Raw genomic sequence first — 22,957 nt, forward strand, 5'->3', positions numbered from 1 at the left:
GGCAGCCTCGGAAGGCAAGCACTAGAATTTGCCCAGATCACAACAGATGTATCACTGGTAACTAAAGAACCTATTCCAATGACTGTACTTACAGTGCAAGCAGTACATTAATTTAGCTTATATAGTGGTAACTGTATGCAGTACTCAGAGCAGTCTTACTTTTGTCTGAAGCATAACAGAGAACTTAGGCACTCACTGCTTTTATGTGCGAAACGTTTAATCACAAAACGTACCTCTCAGCAGATAGCTCTCCGACTGGTGAGTTTTAAGAGGGAATCTCTTGTCCAGAACGTGATCCAAACTAGCTGGCTGGCTACCACTTTTTTCTTTGTTTCTAGGGCATAAACAAAAATCCAAGCAAAAACATAAATATACTCTGCAATCTTAACACACATATCTAACTGAGAGAATATACTGCGATTAGGGCAAAGATCATTAGCTTTCTACTCAGGCAACTTGGATGATTAAAAGATACTTCATGCCACCATGGGAGCAATTAAATAAGTTATAATATGTCTGAACTTCCAGCATTTAGGAGCTCATTTGAATGTTGAGAGTTCTTAATATGACATTGATCTGGACACTGTAATTAGCATCTGTTATCCCACACCCACAGAGTGGGAGCTGATGGAGCTACCTTACTTCATCCTTTAAGGACAGAGAAATTAAAGTACCTCAAAAGATTTCCTCTGGGTATGCTCTGCTCCTGGGACTGCATGCTGGCTATACCAAGACTCAGTCTTTTTGCAGTTTCTGTTTTTCCTTCAGGGATACTTTGCTCTTTTTGTCGGTCTGGAGTTAAGCCATACTTTTCTTCTAGACACCTGAGAGGCACAGTCCTGTTGATAGGCTGAAAAATAATTGCTCCACTCTGTTTTGATATTGGCGTGCGATTCCCAACATAGTATCTAACTAAGCCAGGGATACTGTCAAAACTTTCAAGTTCAAACTGATATTGAACACGGCAGTAGGCTTCACTTAATCTTAGAACTTTCCTGTTGATTTTAAAATGCTGAGAGGTATTCTTCCACTGACAGGTAAGAACAAAGCTGCCAGGACAGGAAAGAGAATCTCTAATCAGAAAATCTCCATCCCTCTGAACTAGGTCTTCTGCCACCTGTAAGGAAAAAGATTATACAAAAAATACTTTTAGAATCAGGGAGCAAATATTCAAACACCAAGTACCACCAAACAACAAAATATTCTTAAACACAGGACTTAATTTGGCTACCCTAGCAGGACAGACAAAATCAGGAAATAGAAAGCAAAGCACAAAGCATGGTAGAAAAAATTTTATCTCCAATTCTAAAAATTATGATGTCATCCCACAGCAAAGATCTGGAGGGATTTCTTGGAAAACACCCAGCCATCAGAAGAATGCATACACTTTTGCATGTATAAATGCCTTCTAGTTTGCTACTAGAAAGCATAATATGAAAGAAAATAAATGACTATTTTACAGTTTAAAGCATCTGAATACACAACCACACAAACATTTAGAAATAATTACCACAGGACCCCAGAAATTGTACTTTCATTATTACCTGAAGTGACAGAAGCTTTCATTTTTTATTCTTCATGAATACTGCATAAAACTAGGAAGGAGTCAGAAAAATCCTGTTTCGCTGCACTAAATCAGTCCTTTCTGTGTCAAACTTTGAACGTGAAGTCACAAACATGGCCGCTACGTCTGCTCTCCTTATTGATGGGGCAGCAGGCAGCCCGTGGCTCCCCTGAGAGCCGGGTGCGCAGAGGGGGAAGCCCGCAGGGGGAGCTCCAGGCACTCCTGGAAGCTGAGCTCCAATACAACGGCTGTTGTAACACATTTCTAACCGCAGTCATAATGACTAGAGCAAAGTTACTGTAGAGACTTTGTGCTTTTTTCTTCCCCAAAATCAGTGCACAAGAAAGCAAACAAAGAACATTTAAACTTTAGCTCAGTATACTGAATCAAAGTATCGTCTGAACAATATGTGCGGATACTGTTCTGATAGAAAGTTTAAACTCAATTTCTGCCTTTACTCAGTGAAAAAAAATCCTGAAATAGTTATAATTTCCACCATAGTCTTCCCCAAATCCTTTCTCAACTTCATTTTGCACCAAGCTGTGATAAACACAACTTTCACAGTTAAAAAGTATTATGTTCCTGCTAAATTAGTGCAGATACTAGAGGCACATGTAATTCTTTAGTGCAATTCTGCCTATGAAAGCTCAATACGCTGTTGGCAACAAAAAGATAAGGAATAACATACCTGCCGAGGAATCCGTCCGTGGTACCAGGCATGGCTACGCAAATCTTCACTGCTGAGCTGCAGTTCTTCCTCTAGCTCTTTCTTCAGTTTTTCTGGGCTGTTGTCCATAACTTGCCGCTCCTTAGAAAACTGCAATAAAAGATTAAAAGCTTCAACTGTGCCAAGTTTAGTCATTAACATTTTACCTGGGTAGTAACTTCCATCACATGATCTGCACTAACCACTGGAATGCAGGTGCTGCTTTGAGCAGGCTGGCCTGGCTTCTATCTCTTGCTGTATTTTGAAAAATCCAGTGTTTAGTGTTCAGAACATATTATTGTTATACACTGCACAGAATACAGAGGTGTCCTTTCTCTCCACCAAATCAATAATACTACACCTGCAAAAACACTTCTCTTACTTCTTCGCAGTAAAAATTCTAATTACCTCATAAAGTAGAACTGGACCCGCATACCTTGCTCCAATATTCTCCCTCCTCTTTAACATTCCATCTTAAATTCAGATTCTTTGGGTGTTCTTTGGTGTTATTGTTGTAGTTGGTGATGTTTTATCTAATCCCTTTGGCCCATCCAATTAAAAACATTCCATACTCTATATTTCTGTTGCACTAAACACAAGCTGACTCTACCAAATTAAATTTCTATCCTTAAAGGGCTTACTTCTAAGGGGCACTAAATCTGTACATCGAGCTTCCTTCCTTCTTGAGGGAAAGCGCTTTTGTCGCCCCTTAGCCCAGAAAGCGTAAGATCCTTCTAGCACCAAGAAACAACTACTGTAAGATGTTTGTGGAAACCATCTGTCACTTCTTCTTGGAGGACAGTTTCCGTGCTGGAGCAATCCCACCAGGATTTGTTAAGTCCTCCTGTAAACTATTAGTAGTGTTATAATAATAACACAAGGTGCAGCATTTTCTCTAGCAACATTTCAAGTACTCTTTTGTAAGCACTTAGCGGAGGGAATTTCTTTGGACTTTCTTACATTTCTTACACTCCCCCTTGAAGGAAAGTAATAATAACAATAACTTTAAAGAGAGAGCAACATAGGTCTCTAGCAGTGAAGTAGATTAAAATGAAACATATTCCTCATGGCATTACTTTCTTTTCTTCTTTGGTTCTGGACATAAGCCAAAGCTTAAAGGTTCCCTTCTCTGACACGCTGATGTAAATATGCAATGTATGCATTATTTTAAAAATAACTGAGAATGCTGTTGGTCACACACCAGTCCTGTTGTTTTCATGAACACTGCTTTCTATAGTATTTTCATCTTTAAATATTCATGGCACCTGACCGTGGGAGCAGGTGGCACACATTTAGCACTTCCCTCAGCAATCCTCCCTACAATTTAAAGTAGAATTAAAGTAATCAGCAGATTACTAGACAGCAGATTTCAGGGGAATAATGCCAGAAAAGGCAACCTGCTGCCAAGACTTATTTAAACATGCTGAGAGGCCTGAGAAATTCTGAGATAAATTCCCTACTTCTCCCTGCTCTCCTCAGAGAAAATTATGGCTTTATTTATTTATTTATTAAGATGAGCACAAGTGAGAGTGGTTACTAAAGACAAAGAAAACACACAAGAACACCCTGGTAAAGGATCACTTCTCATCAGTTTTGCTTCTGTAAGCTGCAACCGAGTTATATTTGTCTATACAAATGTGGTTCAAATTTGACAACCATTTTCAACCCTTCACGCTCTTATATAGTCAAGGCCTTTCACCAATTCTTCACAAGTCTTTTCAGAAGAAAAACTCTGCACAGGAACAATCCTCACTACAAAGGCCATCTTCCCTGCATGGACTTTTACATAAAAACATGCCCAATATGAATAGATGCAGATATGAAACACAGAAAGTCACATGAGAGGCTGTGGCGAGGTCTCAAATCTAAAAGTGAATCCAAGTATCAACATGTAGTCAAGTAAGGTCAACAATTCCTCCTCCACTCCAAGGCTCACTGAGCTGTCAGGCTAAAATAGTTGAAATGACCTGTGGGACATGTTTGCCACCTTTGATTTCCCAACTCAGATAGCTGGCTGTGCATTTAAAGCTGACCAGCACTGATTCCAAAATTAACAGCTAGCTATTTCACTGCCACATTTGACAAAATTGTAAGAAGTATTATAACATTCACAAAAGCTGAGAAGGAAAAGGCAGGGCACACAAATAGAGAGTACAATTTTCAAGAGCACCAAGCCACCACATTTTTCATGACTGCACCAGGAAGTGGCTAGAGAGCTTTCAAAGTCCCTTCTCTGATCTGAACAGGATTCAGTTGCAATGGTACACACATCTTTTATATTCACAGCTGTGTATTTTGTTGACTTTCTGAAAAAGATTAATACTTTTAGGTGAACTGTACATATCACAAAAACATTTCTGAAAGATATTTGTTACTGAGTAACTAGACTGGAGACATTTAAAAAACCACCAGACTGCTATAGCAAATTGTTATTAATTCTAAAAGCATCTCACTTTGCCTTGGTGGTAGGCAAAGCTATTGTAAATGGAACAGACTAGAGCACATAAATGCAATAACAAATTTGCAAATAACAAAATGCAAATTTGCTTAGGAGAACTAGATTCTTAGCAAGAGAAAGAGCTGCAGGTCTTCACATATCAACTAATTTCATCCACAATGCTGACATGCATTATCTTAAAAAACAAACAAAACCAACATGGGTTAATCCAAGTTACACTCACACATGAATTTCAAAAACACAAGAAAACCCCTGAACTTCCCCCAGTGGTTAAAAGGACATTTCACTCCTCAAATGTAATGAGATATTCTGCACTTGAATTACATCTAACACAACAGAAAAACATTTAAGGAATCCAAACCAACTAAAATGTTAACATTCACAGTGACCAATCTCTTAAAAATCCACTCCACCGTGGTTTACCACACTGAACATACCTGCCTGCCAGAGGTCAGCCATCACCCTAGATGAAGCAAACATGCTGAAATAACCCTTATGCAACTCTGAACTCAGTGGAAGATCTTCTGTGGCTAGCACATATCCCACAGTCTGCAGGGGACAAACTGCCTAGGTAAGCAAGTTCAGTACTAACATGCCTTCCTGGACATTTTTTTGTTGGCTAAGACATTTCTTATATAACCTGAGTGCACTGAAGGGAAAGTGCAAGAATGGACTCAAAAATGAGCCCAGGCACAACATACACAACCATGTTAATCCATAATCAAGAGAGAGAGTCAGCTAGGAACAGCACAATTAGCTATTTCAAGGGACTTGCAGTTAAAAAGAAGACATTCTGTGCAGCATGACACAGATACTTCAGCCTCATTTCTCAATACGCATGGAAGTATCAATGGACAGCAGCAGTATGCTGCAAAATTGCACCAACTTCAAGGTGATAAGCTTGCATTTAGCAGTACGCCCTCAGTTCGTGTATTTGCCTTATTGGCTCCTGCCCAATTACAAGAAAACTGAATTTCTATGTACAGCTGGAGAATGAAGTAGATGGTAAAAAGAAATAAACAAAAAAACCTTGGGGCTAAATTAAATGCTTCACTGTATATAGTGCAAAACACATTTGAAGCAAAATGAAAAAGCCTCCAGTTCAGATACATTACAATTTCCAAGTAGTAAAAACTCTTGAAAAATCTTTGGAATATGTAAACAAATTAAGTCAGCAGGTCTTCTTTCCAAATACAGATGCTTTCTGCTGATGCTTTCATTGACCTACAAAGAGTGATGTGCTGTCCAAAACCTTTTGTTCACGTTCTAGTTGCACTGTTTTCAGTCTAGGTGCTATTTTAAGGCTGATTTTTTTATTTTTTTTTTAAGCAGGTCTCTATAAGAAAAAATACAGATCTACCTCTCAGTGTATTGTCAACCTCAAACAAAAGCTCTCAAAATCCTACCTACGTACCTGAAGGAAAACCCAGATGCCAAAAGCTCAGAAAGAGGAAAAGAAAGAAAATAAATCTAGTTAGTACAATTATTTTAGTACTTTTAATAAATGTCACACCAGTTCATTACATTTCACAAAGGATTTCTGCTTCAAGGCCATTACATCTGTAAGCACAGCTTGCTTTTAGTTTTGCAAGTTACTCTTGTACTACATAAGATTTCACATTTTTCAGGCAAACATTGGTCTAATGTACTGAAGACCAGGACATAACAAAGTTTAAGGACATCAAACCAATTCCCAAAATATAAACTTGTTGCAAGTAAATTTAAGAAGGTTTTGCCATTACGCACTCTTCCTAAGGAGCTTGTGAACACATCTTAATGGACGTTTCTCACAATGATCTGCTGTTCATGCATCTGAGATGTTATTTTCATTTGAGACTACAGCACTCTCCAAAGGAAACTTGCTATATCAAGCTCATTTCAATCATTCTAGCTGAATTAATCACACTAGATTAGAACAAATTTTAATTGTGCTGAATAGTCTACTGAGTTTGGCGATTAAAATAAGAGTCCCATAGTTATTTCTGTTTGCTACTCGGATTGAATTCTGCAGTTCATATCTGTATCAGCTCCAGTGAAGAACACATCAAAATAGTTGAGAGACAATAGTTGAGAGAAGAATCATACAGGTCTACATATATCCCTGAAGCTCTATCTCATGTATCCTAGATTTCTTGGCTTACCTCAATTTCTATCCCAAATTGGCATACACAAGCATAATTGAATTAGAGAACTGTCTGCACAGTAGCAATAACCATGATAAGTTCCATCATGACTGCAATGGCTCTTCAAAACCAAATTAATTTCATTTAGTGTAAGCCTTCAGATTGCCATTACAAAAAATCTAACTAGCCTGATATCTACACACAGTAGCCACTTTTAATTAATAAGTGAGATATGTGTTTGAAAGAGAGGAAATAAAACTTTTCATACGAAGTTCAGTCTAATGTTAGCAGAAGGCAATGAAAAAAAAATCAACATAGACAAGAATTCCTCAATTTTCTAGGTGTCCACATTCAGAGCTAGGAGGAGAGCTTCATTTCTGGAATATGGCTCCTGAGAAATCCTGAGTTTGGAGTTAATCAAATCCTAATCTCACTCAGCAACCCCAGGGATTTTGACTACCAAATCTAAGAATTTTAGAAGTTGGTTACCTTTTCTGTTTTTAACTGAGAAAAACTAAGCAAGCATATTAAAAAGTCAGACGCAATCCACTGGAGAACGTCCCCCTAGCAGTGAAGAGGAATCCCTTATAGAGCAATGGTGGACTTTATACTATCCACACATATATGAAAGAAAGCATACTGCAGTTTAAAAAAAATAATCAATTGTGCAAAATTAACTTGGGGATTTGAACAAGATCATAAGGTAAGATTTACAAAGTCAAACTCTGCATCAAGACAGCAAGGTATCAAATTCCAGGGAGCTACACAAAGTTTCACACAATTTTGGTAGGTTGACCTTTCCCATTTGGCCCCCTTCAACATCAACAAATTTAATGTCAACAGGCAGATTCATACAGATGACTTGTAAACTCATGTTATCAAGTCCAACTGCCTCCACATCTGCAGAAAGCAGATACGTGAAGCCCAAGGATGCCAGTAAAACAGATTTAGATAATCACATACTGAAGATCTACTATGTATAAAAAGTGTTTATAGTTCATCCAACATAGGAGATGGCACTTGAAATAAGTAGCTGCTTATAAAAGGCTTCTGATCCATACCACATTCATAGCATTAGTACATAACCCAGTAGTGAGATAAGTCAGCATGTTGGCAGTTTTAAAACTTGGCAGCCCTGATAAATTGAGCAGCTTTCCCCTTTAGCACAGCTTCAGCTAAGAGTGAATCATAGTCGAGAATTAAGAATGAAAATACTCGAATGTCAAGGTCTGTCTTTCCAGTCATTATGACTATACCAGCTAAAACTCAAAAAACAAAAACAACTGCCCTTCACTTTTAAAAACGCTATTTTACCACTGATTTATTCTTAACTCCAAAAAAAGGCAAAAATTAAAGAACAATAAAGTCACAATTCATCATTCTCTCTTCACAGTTCTCCCTCACCAACAAAAACCCTGTGCCTTAAAGTTTCCCTTTGTTTTCCTCAAATGTAGAACCTGACCTTTACTCTGAACAGCCATTAGAACTAAATGGGATTTTACAAGGTACTGACAGATCATGGTTGAAGAATAGGTTGATCCAAATTCAGATCTTCTCTTTGTATTTTCTATTACCACATAGAAAACAAAGCAAACTTCTGCTCTTGAGATCCTAATTTAATATGCTATAAGTACAGCAAAAAGCAAGTCTTCAAGTGTTGACCCTTCCTGTGCTTTGAGAGGGCATGAGGGTCCCTTGAAATCAGACACATTGCTTTCAATTAAGTTATACAATACACTGAATTGATCCTGACATGGTGGGGGTGGGGGGAGGTGAGAAGAATTGAATTCAGAGTAGCTGTTGACTTTAACATCTTTATTTATGATCAATTTTGTATTTAAATGCATGATTATTTCTTATTAAAACTAAGAATTAATCCCATCTAATTACACAGACTGATTTTGCTTGAAGTGTTATGTTTCCACAAATTAAGTAAGAAGATGACTTACACCAAGTTGTTCATACAGCCCTAGGCACTTTGTCACCTCATGGAATGTGCATCAATTGGTCTCCAGGTGCAGACCTGAGCTGTTCCAATACCTAATGGCATCTTCTCTGAAACAAATGCACCCCAGTTCCAACTGTCAGAACTTCTTGAAATAGCAGTTTGTCAGATTCAACTAATGCTAAATCTGCATGATGGAACAAATGTATTCAAATCTATTTTAAATGCTGCAAATCCCTTTAAATAGAACCGTATTTTTGAAAGAGCCCAGCTGTAATTTTTTTCTACATAAAAGGTTTTATTTTTTACCCTCCATAGAGCAAACACTATTAATGTTTCAGTTTCTCCAGAGACTGTATGGATTAGACCAAATGGAAAGTTGCTATGACAACATCACCGTTATTTTAGGTATTAGGAATTCATGCCAAGTTAAACAAAGGGCACACATGGTCAAGAACAACAGCTCTGACATCCAACAAAGTCCATTTTTCAAGTTTTAGAATAATAGAATGTTAAGCCTTATATTTAAAATTCTAATGAAGATCAAGATTACAGTAACAGGACAGTATCGTTAGCTCTCCATCCTGATGGTACCTTCTGACAATTGTCAGTCAGAAAGAGGACAGTCTGATTAGAGTCCAGAGCTCCAGTGTGCCCAGAAGACGGAGCCCCACAACCCATTTTCAGAATTTCACAGGCTGAACCGTTAGGGGACAAGTGAGGTGAGCAATGACTGCTCCCAAATTTAAGCTCTTGCAACAAAATATGAAAGTCCACAGGCCATGAGAGAGCAACCTTCACATCCTTGTTGCAAGTGTGTCAGAAAAACAGTACACATTAGACAGTGACTTATATAGCTGACACTAGATATTCAAAGAACAATCTAACCATAAATCTTAAATAAAAAGATTTTAAAGTTTAGATGCAGTTCACAGATCCCCAAAAGTAATTACAGTTCAATCACCCCTTCTAAAAGTATGGCTCTAAATGTTTAGGAAGGCTTGTTCTTTGCAAATAGGACACATTTTCTGAGCTTTGTAATTTCAAAAGTTCTAAATACAAGGTTAAATACTGAATTGTCTAATGCATTTTCAAAAACTGAGCTTCTGAGCAAAACTGTCCATACTTTCATTAAGCAAGTGAAAAAGTTAGAGAACCAAGTGGTTTGATTTACATTCTGAAGCCTTGAAACTCTGCTAAAATTATTCTCAGCAAGACCAAAACCAGTGGCATTTCTTTTAAACTTGCTGCTTAAACACGAAGACAGGCAGCTTAATACTCATAAAACTGAAAGTTGCTTTCTCCCTGAGACGCTGGTATGGTATTTTCTTTAGAACAGATACACACTGTACCCATCCATCATATAAAAACAAACCCTTCTGAGCAGAAACCAAGAGCATTACTGATTAACATTTTGCTTAGTTGTTGTTATTGAAAAAGGACACCTACCTTGACTCTAATAATAGACTTACGGTGATAAAAGCAGCAAAGCGCTGCAATCAGCATTTGAAAAACATTGTAGTCCTTCGGCATGTTCAGTTCTTCTGTTTGTATGCCCTCAAGCCTGAAGATGAACGGTCACTACTACTAGTTTCAGAGATTCAACGAGCTCTTCAGTACTGTGCCTGCCAGAGCTGACACACCCCCCTACTCACATATCAGACAAGGACACTTTCCACAGCTGAAGCTGATACTATCAATGCAGCAACCGCAGGCATCCTTTTTTTCCAGTATGCCACACAGAGTATGCCAGATTCCTCATGTGATCTGCTCCACTCACCAGTGAAATTCTAGCTCCTCTATCTTGGTATCGTATCCCGAGTCAGAGCTGCACATAAGTCAACAGCCCAAGACAAACTTCTCCTGATGAGATACAGTACCCAATTGTCTCCCTGCACTGATAAGAGTTTAAACAGTTGCTTCAGCCCAGTCATGCAGCGTTTTCTATCTGCATCATCAATATCTTTCAACATACAGAGGATAAAATCAAAGATGAAAAGCAGTCGATCAGTGCTTGATGATTGTTGCTTATCACGTGAATAAGATTTACATCTTTAGAGCTTATGTATAAAAGGGAAATTTTGAATCTCTTGGTTTTTAATTAGGAAGCTTCTGGTGATCAGTCCTTGATGAAAAAAAATGCTACAAAACCAACACTGCCAGCATGGCCAGTGTTAGGGGCGTAACGAGGGCACTATCAGCATTTAAACTATCAGTAGATAGCTCCAGTTAGATGACAGTCCCATAGAATTGTGCAAGTTGCAAGAGAAAGAAAAGATGCAATTTAAAAACCTCTGGTTTGACGAACACCAAACAAGTTACATGTTTATGCCTCTGATTCTATTTTCTTGGATGCCACAGTCGCACACAGACATCACCATCAAGACTATGATAACTAGAATATTTTATCTGCTGCTCCTCAGCACAGAGAGATTGAAAAAAGAGAACTAAAAACTGCCCTACAGATTCTTCTATGCCATGCTTTCAATCTTCCTGCCTACATTCTGCATTCCAGTTTAATTACCACAGTACCATACTCTAAAGATACAACTACATCACAAATTCTCTAAAGAATGAGGTTGGCACATTTCTGCATTATCTGCGTATGCAGCAGACTCCTCAACCAGATGAAAACTAAATTCTTCAGCTGTGTCTCAGATTTCTTACTACTAGGCAGGTTGCATAGACCTGCCTAGTCCAGAAGTTACAGATAATTCAGATCTCAAATTATGAGTTAGCTCCAAGGACTGTTTAAAAGGAAGAGTTACTTGTCCTTCTATGTCAGCAATACATTCCATAATTAGGAGGATGTATGTATTCAATGTTTACAGATGCCCTGAGACAATACTTGAGAAGCAATACTTCCTATCTAATAACAGAGTACCTCCTTCCCACACTGAACAACTGAATGAGGTGAAATGGCCTCAGTGTTCGAATCAAACAATGAGATTTGGCACATCTGCTAAAAAGCAGCACTAAGCAAAGAAAAAAGCACAGCATACTAAGGTTTCATTTGGTATATAATGAACAGAAACTACCATAACAAGAACTCAAAACTATACCAGCTGACAAGAAGGGCTATGAGGATGATTAAGCTATTTTGGCAACAGAAACAATGTTTAGCAATGCAAAAATCAAGTGGGACACTTAATCCAAAAAGCATCAGAAAAAAGTTTAGAAAAGGAGAAAAACTCTTTAAGGCAGAAGGGGAAAGGGACAAAATATTTTATGACCAAGCAATGAATAAACATACTCTGGAATTTAGACAAAGGCTCTCAGTCATAAGACTTTCCCAAGAATCGAGGGCTGGAAGCAGCAGATCTAACAAAATTCAGTATTAAGCACTTCATTGAAAGAAAAAAAAAACCAAAACATCCAAATCCCCATAAGAGCACAGTATGGTACTTGTGGCAATAAGGAGGATGCAGCACCCTTTATGTGCTTGTACCTTCCTCCCTTACCAAGCTCCAGACTACAAATTCAATCAGCTGTTGCTGTGGTTCATTAGCTAATGCACACTTATTTCCCCAGGCCTCAGTAATTTCATACGTACATTCATGTCTTACAGAGACCTGACATTTTGCAGCTTTGTGTGTGACTCATTTACCCAGGGAAACTTCCTGGTATAGTTTTAATGGTCTAGTTTGAAGGATACAACTCCTGACGTGGTTGCTTAACCTGAAACAACACGTGAAAATACAAGGGAGGTATAGAACATCTTCCCAAACATTTTCAACAGGAGCTGGATTCCTCCTCTAGTCTTTTCCATACCGACAGCATACAGACTGAATGACGGCATCTTCTTCAAACACCCTTCATTGTAGGCACAATCTCTTTACTTCAGTGCACAGCTCAACTGGAAAAGTATATTTGGCTTAATGTTCACGTATCTATTTTTCATTTGAAAATACTTATTATTAAGCATGAGTAAAAAAAAAATTTACAGCTGCAGCTCAACATGAGCAGTACTGCATAAATTACAGATCATAATTGTCAGTTTTCCGCTTCCTATCTGTAATGGAATAAGAATCAAAACTATGTATGTTGTCAGAATGAGAGAAACAATGACATTTACTCTTTAAAATAATACTGTACAATTTCATAGAGTAGCTGTTGACACTTTTTTTTTTTTTTTTTAAATCAGCATTGCATTGCTGACAGGAAAGAGTGCTTTATTTGGATATTTAGATAGTGCATCTATTCTTTTTTTAATATAACAAGATTTATTTATTTTTAATGTAAGGATAACACGTGTTCTGCGCCTACAGTTCAAAGAATAAATGATGCATTTTTAGGAGCAGAGTCAGAACTGAACCTCTGTATGACACTGTGATACAGTACTATGAAAACCAGGACTAGTGGAAGAAATCACAGAAGACACAACAAATTTCTGGGTGATGCTATAATAATTCTTGCTCTGATGGCTATCATGGAGCTGCTTTCAGCCAGCATGACTAAAGACACCCCTCATGCCACTCCAAATTACACTAAATTCATAGCTAAGAAATACTAAGAGGAGCAAAGCATGGTTTAGACATATTGACTCTTCTGTTCTGCAACTTTCACTGGTACTTTGAGTTCTCACACTCTGTAGAAGAAATAAACTGCTTCATACACAGCAGAAAAATACTTTTTGATATTTCTGAGAAGCCACGCTATCAATGTGATTCTAATGTTCTCCAACATTAAAGTCCATTGTATGTTCTCAAGAGATCAACCATATTCCTTTCTTTGTCTTCAAGGATTCTTGGCAAACATTTTAGCATATGTGATATTTCTTTCAAAGGATGGCTGGCTAAAGTATTTTTGGTAGCTAAGTTTAGTTAGAAAAGATTTCTAAGCTCATAGATCTTAAACTTACGAGATTAAGGACACTTGATCATAGAAGTGTTCCAAATCAACTTCTTAATCTCAGAAAGATAAACTGAGGTGTCTGTCAGTCTCATCTGTATTATTACAAAGCCTCTACAATTACTTTAAGCATTTCATGATCTGGTTTAAATTACACTTATTCAGCACCAAAGATCAGGACTGTTCTAACACACCTGAACTTCTTCCAGCTCCAATCACAGCACAGAGCATAATGCAAGAGCTTGAAGTGTTCACACTGAATAGTGTGTATCTGCTTGGGGAAATCCTTCTTGGCTGCCTTAATCTTTCTGATTTCTTTTAATCCTTTTCCCTTTCTTTGGAGACAGAATGTTGGAATCATTTCTCTTGGGTTGTGGGTTTCCTTTCTCTCATTACAAAAACAAAACAAACAACAGCAAAGATTTCTTCAGCTTCAAGGATGCAAATGGCTCAAATCAGGCTACTGAACTCTGTAAAGATCTGAAGTTATCAAAGTCTGCAGAGCTAAAAGAAGCTATTTTGAATCAAACCTGTGTTCATGGGAATGCTTGTAATTCACACAAGGATCTATGATTATCAATTTCACATTACAAAGTAATAATTTCAGACCAAGTCTCATGAGGGGATTGATGACTTGTAACTATTATTTGGTACTACATCAACAAATCATGTAAGCATTTAAATCAGCTTAACAATATTCAAAGGATCACATGTGATGCTACAGTAGATTTCTTTCCACTAAATGAAAGTAAACAATACACCCAGAAAGCCAACCATAAACCACAGAAGACATGGTGTACTGTACAAGGGTCAGCAGCCTAAATCTGATATAGCACCCAGCCAATCCAAAGCATGCTGCTCACTGTTACTGGACTAATAACACCACACAAGGTACAGAGCCTCTTGATTGCACAGCGCATACGCACAGTCTAACCTGGCTTGTGACCATCTACTGCCATGAAATGGCACCTGTAAGGTTGTAATAAAGTACAATAGGAATAAAATTTGAAAGAAAAAAACCCAAAGTATTTAAATTTTAAGTTTGGAACATTATTCTTTTTATATGTATGTCTTTTCTCTATAGCTAAGTATTTGTGGTTCTGATGTGAGAAAAAGCCAGAAAACAGTGGATGACAACTGATAAATTATTTGCTCACAGTAACAGAATTGTTGCAATACCCACTGCCACTTAAGTGCCAGTACTCAGTCCTGAGGACAGGGCCTAGCACCTCTAAATGAAGTTCTGTGAGGAATGCCTCCAAACACTGGTACTACCTACTGTTCACAGCTGAATAGTTTTTAAAGTGTAAAATACATAGAGCAAAGGGAATGACAACATTGAAAACGCTGCTTACTTTATCTGTCCTTGACTCAACTGTCAGTGGACACATAATGTCCCACTACCTAGCTCATGTCATACCATTCCTGTGTCACTTCTTACTAGAACTGACTCCTTCAAATACTAACCTCACTTCCTGCAAGCTCTTGTTGGTGCAGTTCCTGATCATAAATCAGAAGACACAGCTGTAGCTGTTATTACACTTGTTTGCACTGCAGGGGTGCGGTATGGGAGAGGTCAGCCAAACTCCTTTCTTCTCTCTGCAGCAGTTCCGTGAGGAAAAGTCAGGAAATACTCTGTAATTATTGTATGGGAACAGCAAGAAAACAGAGATTCCATTTATTTTGTGTTCAAATAAACCTTTGGTAATTGGAGTCATCTAAAAATATAGATTGGAAACTGCAAAAATAGGTGTCCAGCCTTCTTAAGAGCTTCCTGCTGGGACCTAATGCAAATTTTAGGACATCTAAATACCTTAAAAAAAAACCTGCACTTTTATAACTAAAACACTCAAACCTCACAGACAGCTGGCAATAGGCGCAGTTTTTCTTACAGCCATTTATTAAGAAGCTACCAGACACTACTATTGATCCTACCAAAAGCAAGACTTCGTATGCTTGAGCTCCATCTACTGTCTGCCACTTTGTGTATAAGCACTAACCTATTTTGTAAGGTCTCATCTGTCTTTCTTTCAATTTATTCCTTACACTGGATAAAATAAGGAAGTGAAAAAGCACATATTTCCATTTTTATTTTTATTTTTTGTTAAGAGTTTGTTCACAACTTCTGGCTCATGTTTTCTTCCCTTTTGTGTTGATTTAGCTGTCATTAGTCTAACTTCAATTTTGCTGAACACTGTACAGGAGATCTCTTGCATATAAAAGGGACCCACTTATACAATTACTAACTGCAGATTTCTGCTTTTGAGAGTCTCCCCACTCCTATCAAAGTAAAGTCTTTATCTGAGATCTATTCCAATTTCAGCTATTTCTCAAAGATGAAAAAAATTCTTTTACCTCACCAACGTAACTGGAAGAACCTCAAAATGAACCATTAATCAGAACTCCTGAATACTCTAAAATACTTGCCATTTATAGAAAGAGATTTTGGATGTATAACACTCAAAAATTAAACCCAAAAGTCACAAGGCTGTGCTGGAGTTTTTCATAGCCTTTAGCAGCATGGATGAGTTTGAGAAGGCCTGTTTCCCCCCACATTTCTGCATGACACGCTTTCATGAAATTGAGGAAGCAAATATGGCAAGCTCATATCAACTCACATACCTCCCGTTACTAACTGAAAGACTTGAGGACAAGGAGGCAAATGATCTCAGAGTATTCTACACAGCCACTAAAATTATATTCCCTGTGCTTAGTTTCTAATAGCACTTGACAGATAAAACCCTCAATCAGCAAATTCTGTTCCTTTAAGAGTATAAATTTGTAGATGAAATCACAGCTGAAATGTACTTCCAATACTTCTTCCCTCTCTGCAGGCAGATTTATACCCAAACAACATGTTTCCAAGAGGCAAGATGCACAGACACACGCAGTACACTAGCCTTACCCTAATTACAAGTTTCACCTCTATATGATTTGTCACTAAGAATTCCCAAAATATTTATTAATAATTTGACTTCCACAGGCTATATATACACTCCCTCTTGCAGTTTATGTATTTGTATAAGTTTGAAAATCAACTTTAGTAAGGCGCCGCTATATACAAGTTTAATACAAACAATTCCACAGACCAATAAGCCTTTGCTCTTAGTCTACCTACAGATTAGAAAAAGGACCCAAACATATCAATACCTGTTGTTTTTAAAGCTTAATTCCACAGAATACTAACGAACACTTGAAATGAAAAGAAGTATTCCACACAAAACCACAGCTCAGCAACTGTTAGGAAAAGATCAACACAAAGGATGGTAAACTGCAGTGAGGTCTCTGTTCCATTAACAGTTTAAGTATCTCACATAAAAAGGAATAAAATTGTGTGGCACTCATAGCTTTTATATGTATACACACACACACACACACACACACACACACACACACACACACATCTATTTACATAGGTATATAAAAGTCTGCCATAGGCTGTAAGAATTCCAGCTGATGCCCTCACTCAGACAGCAAGACACCTTTTTCCTCCCCTTGCCTTAACCAATGCATTGTTTCTACAAAAATTGGAAAGAAAAATCAAACTCAGTTTACAACTAGATTAACTTTAATGCACTTACCACTCAAATCTTCAAATCCTTTTCATTATGCATGGGGTTGTTCTTAAGAATATATTAATTGTACACTGCAAGTGAGGTGGTACAAACTACATGAGCAGTACTGTCATTCAGCAACTTTCTTTCTTAGACATAGGTAGTACTTTTTGGGAAATGGGATACTTTCTTTTTCCCCCCCCCAAATAAGGCAGCATGAGGGATTAGGTGCAGTATTACACTCAAAAGCACTGCTTTTCCAGAAATGCTCTCTTGCTTCAACAGTCACAACTTCTAATAAAATTATGCATTTGCACTAAAAATGAATCACAAATCAAGGAGCACTAGGCAGTGACCACCTTTTTATTCTCCTTGATTTGAAAAATAAATAAACATTGTCATTCACTATTATTTCCTTTAATGATTCCATCATTTTGAGTTAAGGATATTATCAATAGAAATCTGTAACTGTCAGCATTTGAAGGCCACAGATATTAATATCTTGGAGAGAGTTTTCCACTTAAATCTAAGTTTCACGAGATCTTTAGAGTCAAAATAAAAATAATGCTTTCAATATGAAATCTAGGCATTCCTTTGTACCTCAAAATTTCTGTCCTGCATTTCAGATTTCAAGTCTTTCTTACAAATGAATGTGGCTTAGCAGTTGTAATTGATCTAACAAAGATACTGAAAAATCTACTAAGTATTCCACCAGCACTAGTGTCACCAGTGATACCAAGGAAATTAGAGCAATGTACTTTCATAGACAGTTTTCAACCCAAAGCTTTGCTGCAATCTCAGTGCATGCAGTAGCTGTTGGTGATTCTATAACAGACATTATTTGAGAGTTAATGAGCAACAATATTCAGGAACTAGAATACAGACATTAACAGAGTCAAATTTGTAACAAGAGGGTAGGTATAAGATTGATCCTTAGTATATAATTAGAGAGAATACATGGTTCTGATAGCATCAACATTTTAGATTTACCAAAGCCTAGAAACATTATGAAAGCTATTTCACACGCAAAATACTGTAAACTCTATTTCAGCATTAGGGAAGGGAAATGCATGAGCTACTGCTGTGAGATTCTCCAATAAAGGCCAGATTAATTAGAAAGCCACTGTCCACTTCACTGAATTCATATGAGGATTATCATTCACAAAGAAAAAAAAAAAAAGCCCTCTACTCTCAATATACTTAAAAAAGAAAAATAAAAAAAGATGAGATCACCAGATCTTAAAAGCTTAACAGGTCATGCAAGAATGGGGAGTTGGGAGAAAAGCTGTGAACAGTTACAGGCTAATCTGGGGCTCTCTCTTCTAGGAAACATGCACTAGGACAGCAGACTGAAAAATGCATCGTCTTGTGCAGCAGCAAAATCACAGCTCCTACATATTTACTGGAAATATCTGCTTAAATTGTATTCATCGCTTTGCACCCAAAAGACTATAGAATTGCTGACTCAATCACCTTCCCACAGAGTAGCCTGTTAGCCAAACAAATCTCAACACCGCTAATTATTGAAGCTTGGATGTAAGATCCATCACTAATTACAGATAACAGTTCTATCAAATGAAACAAGTTTTCATCAAGTCCAAGTAAATGGGGACAAGATTATCATAATGATTTTAAAGGAATTAACTATTTAAGAGCTGCTGAATTTCAACTATATATGCAACTCACACAAGCCAGGATGCCATAAAAGACAGTGACATCCTGGCTTGTATCAGAAGTAGTGTTGCCAGCAGGAGCAGGGAGATGATTGTCCCCCTGTACTCAGCTCGGGTGAGGCCACACCTCAATTCAGCTCTATGCCCCTCACTGTAAGAAAGACACAGAGGACCCTGGAGCACATCCAGAGGAAGACATCAAGGCTGGTGAACAGTTTGGAGCCCAAGTCTTATCAGGAACAGCTGAGGGAACGGGATTGTTTAGTCTTGAGAACAAGAAGCTCAGGAAAGATCTTACTGTCTTTTATAGTCTGTAAGTACCTGAAAGGAGGTTGTGGCAAGGTGGAGGTCGGCCTCTTCTGCTGTATAATTAGTGATAAGGCTAGAGGCAACGGCCTCAAGTTGTGCCAGGGGAGGTTAAGTGTGGATATTAGGAAAAACTTCTCCAAAAGGGTGGCCCAGCACTGAAACAGGCTGCACAGGAAGGTGTTGAGTCACCATCGCTGGAGAAGTTCAAGAACATTTAGATGTTGTACTAAGGAACATGGCTTACTGAGGAAATACTGTTAGTAGGAGGACAGCTGGACTAGATGATCTTGGAGATTTTTTTCCAACCTTGATGATTCTATGAACTCCTTAAGTCTTGAATTTTTTCTTGACTGCTAAATTAGAACATCTACACTAACAATATCAGTGATATTCAGAAAAAGTTGTATAATTTAAGAGAAAGAGTTGATGGGGAAAATCTTTCATCTCTATTCTATGTCTCTGAAGAGGGAGGGAAAAAAAAAAAAAGGTTACGAAGGTTATAATGAAATTATTATGAAAATTTTATTTTTAATAGCAATGACGATTCAAAAAAAAATCCACAGTAACAATGTTTTTCTCCAGCAGAGGGCGATGTATAACTATCAACTACTCAGCAAGACTCAAGAAGGATCTTATTTATTTATGAGGTGGATAAATGAATGCATTTTACATAGATCTAGCTGGGTCTTATCTTTATAAATTAACACAATTTATGTAGAAGAGGCATCTGCTGTGGGGTGATATTTATGACACTAAAGATCCTACTAAGTAGAGGAACATAAAAAACTATAAATATCTCACTAAAACATCATTTAGTTCAATGCCAAGGTCAAGTCAACAATCTTCAAGTTGGATATCAATTCCATGAGAAAAAGATAGGTAAATTGGAACTCAGATATATGGGTGTACTCTTCATTAAAATACATTGTCTGACACTTCTGCCTTCATGATGCAGAAAGGAAAAAAATGAAGGAAGAAAGGATCAAAAGGAACCTCATGATCATTTGGTGTCTTAGTGTTAGACAATCCTCCAAGCAAAAACTTAATGTGTAACACAAAAACCCAACAAACCTTCTCTTCACAAGTCACAACTTGCATCTCAAGAGACAAGTCTGTACAGGAGAATGACACACGGTGGACCATAAACAGGTATACATTGTACTGGCAACTTTTCCAGTGGGATGGGGATTTCTCTAATATATTTCTATGACTAAAATAGTTTCCTTGCAATGAAATCTCAGTGTCGTCAGGAAAAACTCTTTCCCGAACTGCTACTACATGTTATGCTGACAAGCTTTTTTTTCCTAAACCATGCCTAATAAACACACACACCAACTAACTTCCAATTTGACAGTACTAAGCCCAAATTATCTTCCTGGAACAGCCATTAGAGTGCTGAACACCCACACATGTGACTGGTGTCAAGAAGATGAACTTTTTCAGTGAATCACACAAGCTGTCCATAAATGAACATCACTGCTGAATCAAAGTTCCTGTAAGCTAAAAATTTTGACAGGATCAACACTTCAGCATGACATCAAAATTTTATTTTCCAGTTGCATTCACAAGAGCTGTCATAAATAACAATAATATGGCAGCCTGCTCTCTAACAAAATCAAGGAAGAATAAAACCAGGGAGAAAATAAACACGGTGGGGTTGACAAAATCTAGTACGCATCAGGAAAATGTCAATGGAGTAATATTTTTCTGCAGCTCTTAACTTCCTTTTTTCCAACTCCGTAACTTCTTTTTTCCAAGTCTGAATCTAAATATAAACTTTTTCCCTCATGATCACACTCAGCAGGCAATCAGTCATAAATTCTGTAATTCTTCCACTAATAAATTAAAACATATCTCTAAAATCTCTGGCTATAGAACTCCTCTGGTGAGTATTTTTGCCATTGTTAGCATTTTTCCACAGGAAATGCTTGAAAGATTTCCAGAAAACAGAGAAATCTGTTTCTCTTCCTTTCCACCCTGATAGAGCTTTAATGATCACAACGTAGACTTCTATTGAAAGATCCCAAAGTATTTACAATGCACAAGAGTGAGACAGAAAGCTGTTTTTAGTTCACAGGAATTTGATGAAAACGACTCTCAAGTTCTCCAACACACTCTGAAGTTGCCAGCACTTGATCCTTTTCTCCCCTGCAGGAGTCTGTCCCCTAGAAGTGCAGCCTCTGGGTGTGGGAACAACCTGCTGAGACTACCAATGGTTCTATTATTTGACTCTTAAAACTTGTAAAAAATCTCACAGAACTACAACGTGCTATTGTGTTCGTAAATCTCTTTCATGACTTAGTTAGCAGCCTGTCTCAAAGCAGTCTGGCCTGTTTCTGCTGCTACCATAAAAGGATTTTTTGAAAGAGCCATTTAACTGTGACCATGGTTTCAGCAACGCTGAGAAGACAAAGGAAGGGCTGAAGTCATTCAGACACTTCAGTACACAGACTCCATCAAATCAGTGTCTTTCCCTCAGAAGGAGCTTATGCATAATTAGCTCTCTTTGTATACTGAATGAACAAATACATCAATATTCAAGATGCATAAAACTGCCACTTGTGAGCTTTAGTTTAAATTTAAGCATTAGAAACCACAGTGCACCACCTATAGAGAGCAGGCTATCAAAGAACATCTTCAGAAGACTAATTTTATATGTACTTTCTGTCTTGTATCTTGAAAAGAATTAAAAGAAAAAATAATGTATTTTGTATTTCCCATAGACAGATTATTTTTAAATACAAGCAATTGTTAATATTACTTCTTGTCACCAGCAAGGAAAGAATTGTATAAACAGAAAATTGATAGAAGTGGCTTCTGAGTTTACCATCAGTTCTTTGTAGCAGTGCCTGCATGTAGTCACTACTGCATGATACACAGCACAAGATTCTCTGCACTGTGAAGCTGAGTACAATGAATCAAAAGACATTTTTTCTCATTCCTGAATGAATTATTCCCATTCTAAGGGAGATGCTGATAATCTTCCAGCAAGAGCACATTCTGAATAAGTACTGATTATCTACCTTATAGGACCCACAAAGTTAAGTAGCATTACTTAAAGAAACCGACGATCTGCAACTGTGAAGGTGCAAGATCAGCTCTGTGCTCAGCTTCCCTTTAAAAAAAAAATACAAACAACTAAGTCTAGCCATCTAGCCAGTCTAAAATTAGTTCTGTGGATTAAGTATGCCCAAACAGCCCTACACGGTGCATCAGACATGAGGATAGCACACATTTGATCGTTTTCATAGATCGTTCAACATACCAGCATGTACTACCAGCATGTGATGGTGCAGCTCCACAAGGGAAGGCGAACTGAGAGCTCCAGCATGGGAAATGAGCTCACCAACAAAGGTGCAGTCCCACAGCACCAAGGTACAAGCAAGCTGAGGAGGGTGATGACAGTGACATGTACTGTCACAGACCAGCGAGCCTCAGGCAAGACAAGATAACAGACCAAGACAGAGGTCCCTTGAGCTTCTTGCACAGCAACTCAGAAATGGGGCTTAGGAGCAGCCGCACCTTAGTGCCCTCGGGGTCCTGAAACAGTAAACTTCATTAAGGACTGTAATTTGGTAGAGACACCAGGAGCCCGACTGCCTGAATACAAATACATATCTGCAAATGCAAAGTTGCCACAAGCAGAGCGAGATGCTACAAAAAAAACCTGTTTTAAAGCTTCATAACTTGAGTACCTTAATTTTCAGCAGTTCATACCTGACTTCATATGGCCTTCACCCTTTATTCAATGTGCTGAAAATTCTATAAATCCAG

The 22,957-nt window shown here is 37.8% G+C and overlaps 1 protein-coding gene across 6 annotated transcripts in view; it reads right to left on the reverse strand.

The window, feature by feature from the left end:
- BCAR3 (BCAR3 adaptor protein, NSP family member) overlaps nucleotides 1–22,957 on the reverse strand; it is a 69,430-nt gene that overhangs the window by 7,164 nt on the left and 39,309 nt on the right. For 5 of the 6 annotated variants that reach the window (XM_052666411.1, XM_052666410.1, XM_052666413.1 and 2 more), the window contains exons 4-6: nucleotides 2,253–2,381; nucleotides 675–1,117; nucleotides 234–334 (exon numbers count right to left, since the gene is read on the reverse strand). In XM_052666411.1, the coding sequence (XP_052522371.1) occupies nucleotides 234–334; nucleotides 675–1,117; nucleotides 2,253–2,381 (673 nt within the window). Of the gene's footprint in view, nucleotides 1–233; nucleotides 335–674; nucleotides 1,118–2,252; nucleotides 2,382–10,245; nucleotides 10,345–22,957 lie in introns of those variants that run through there. The other variant, XM_052666416.1, reaches the window with a different exon arrangement.

Source organism: Tympanuchus pallidicinctus, unplaced genomic scaffold, assembly GCF_026119805.1.
Source record: "Tympanuchus pallidicinctus isolate F22 unplaced genomic scaffold, pur_lepc_1.0 scaffold7, whole genome shotgun sequence".
NCBI classification, from domain to species: domain Eukaryota; kingdom Metazoa; phylum Chordata; class Aves; order Galliformes; family Phasianidae; genus Tympanuchus; species Tympanuchus pallidicinctus.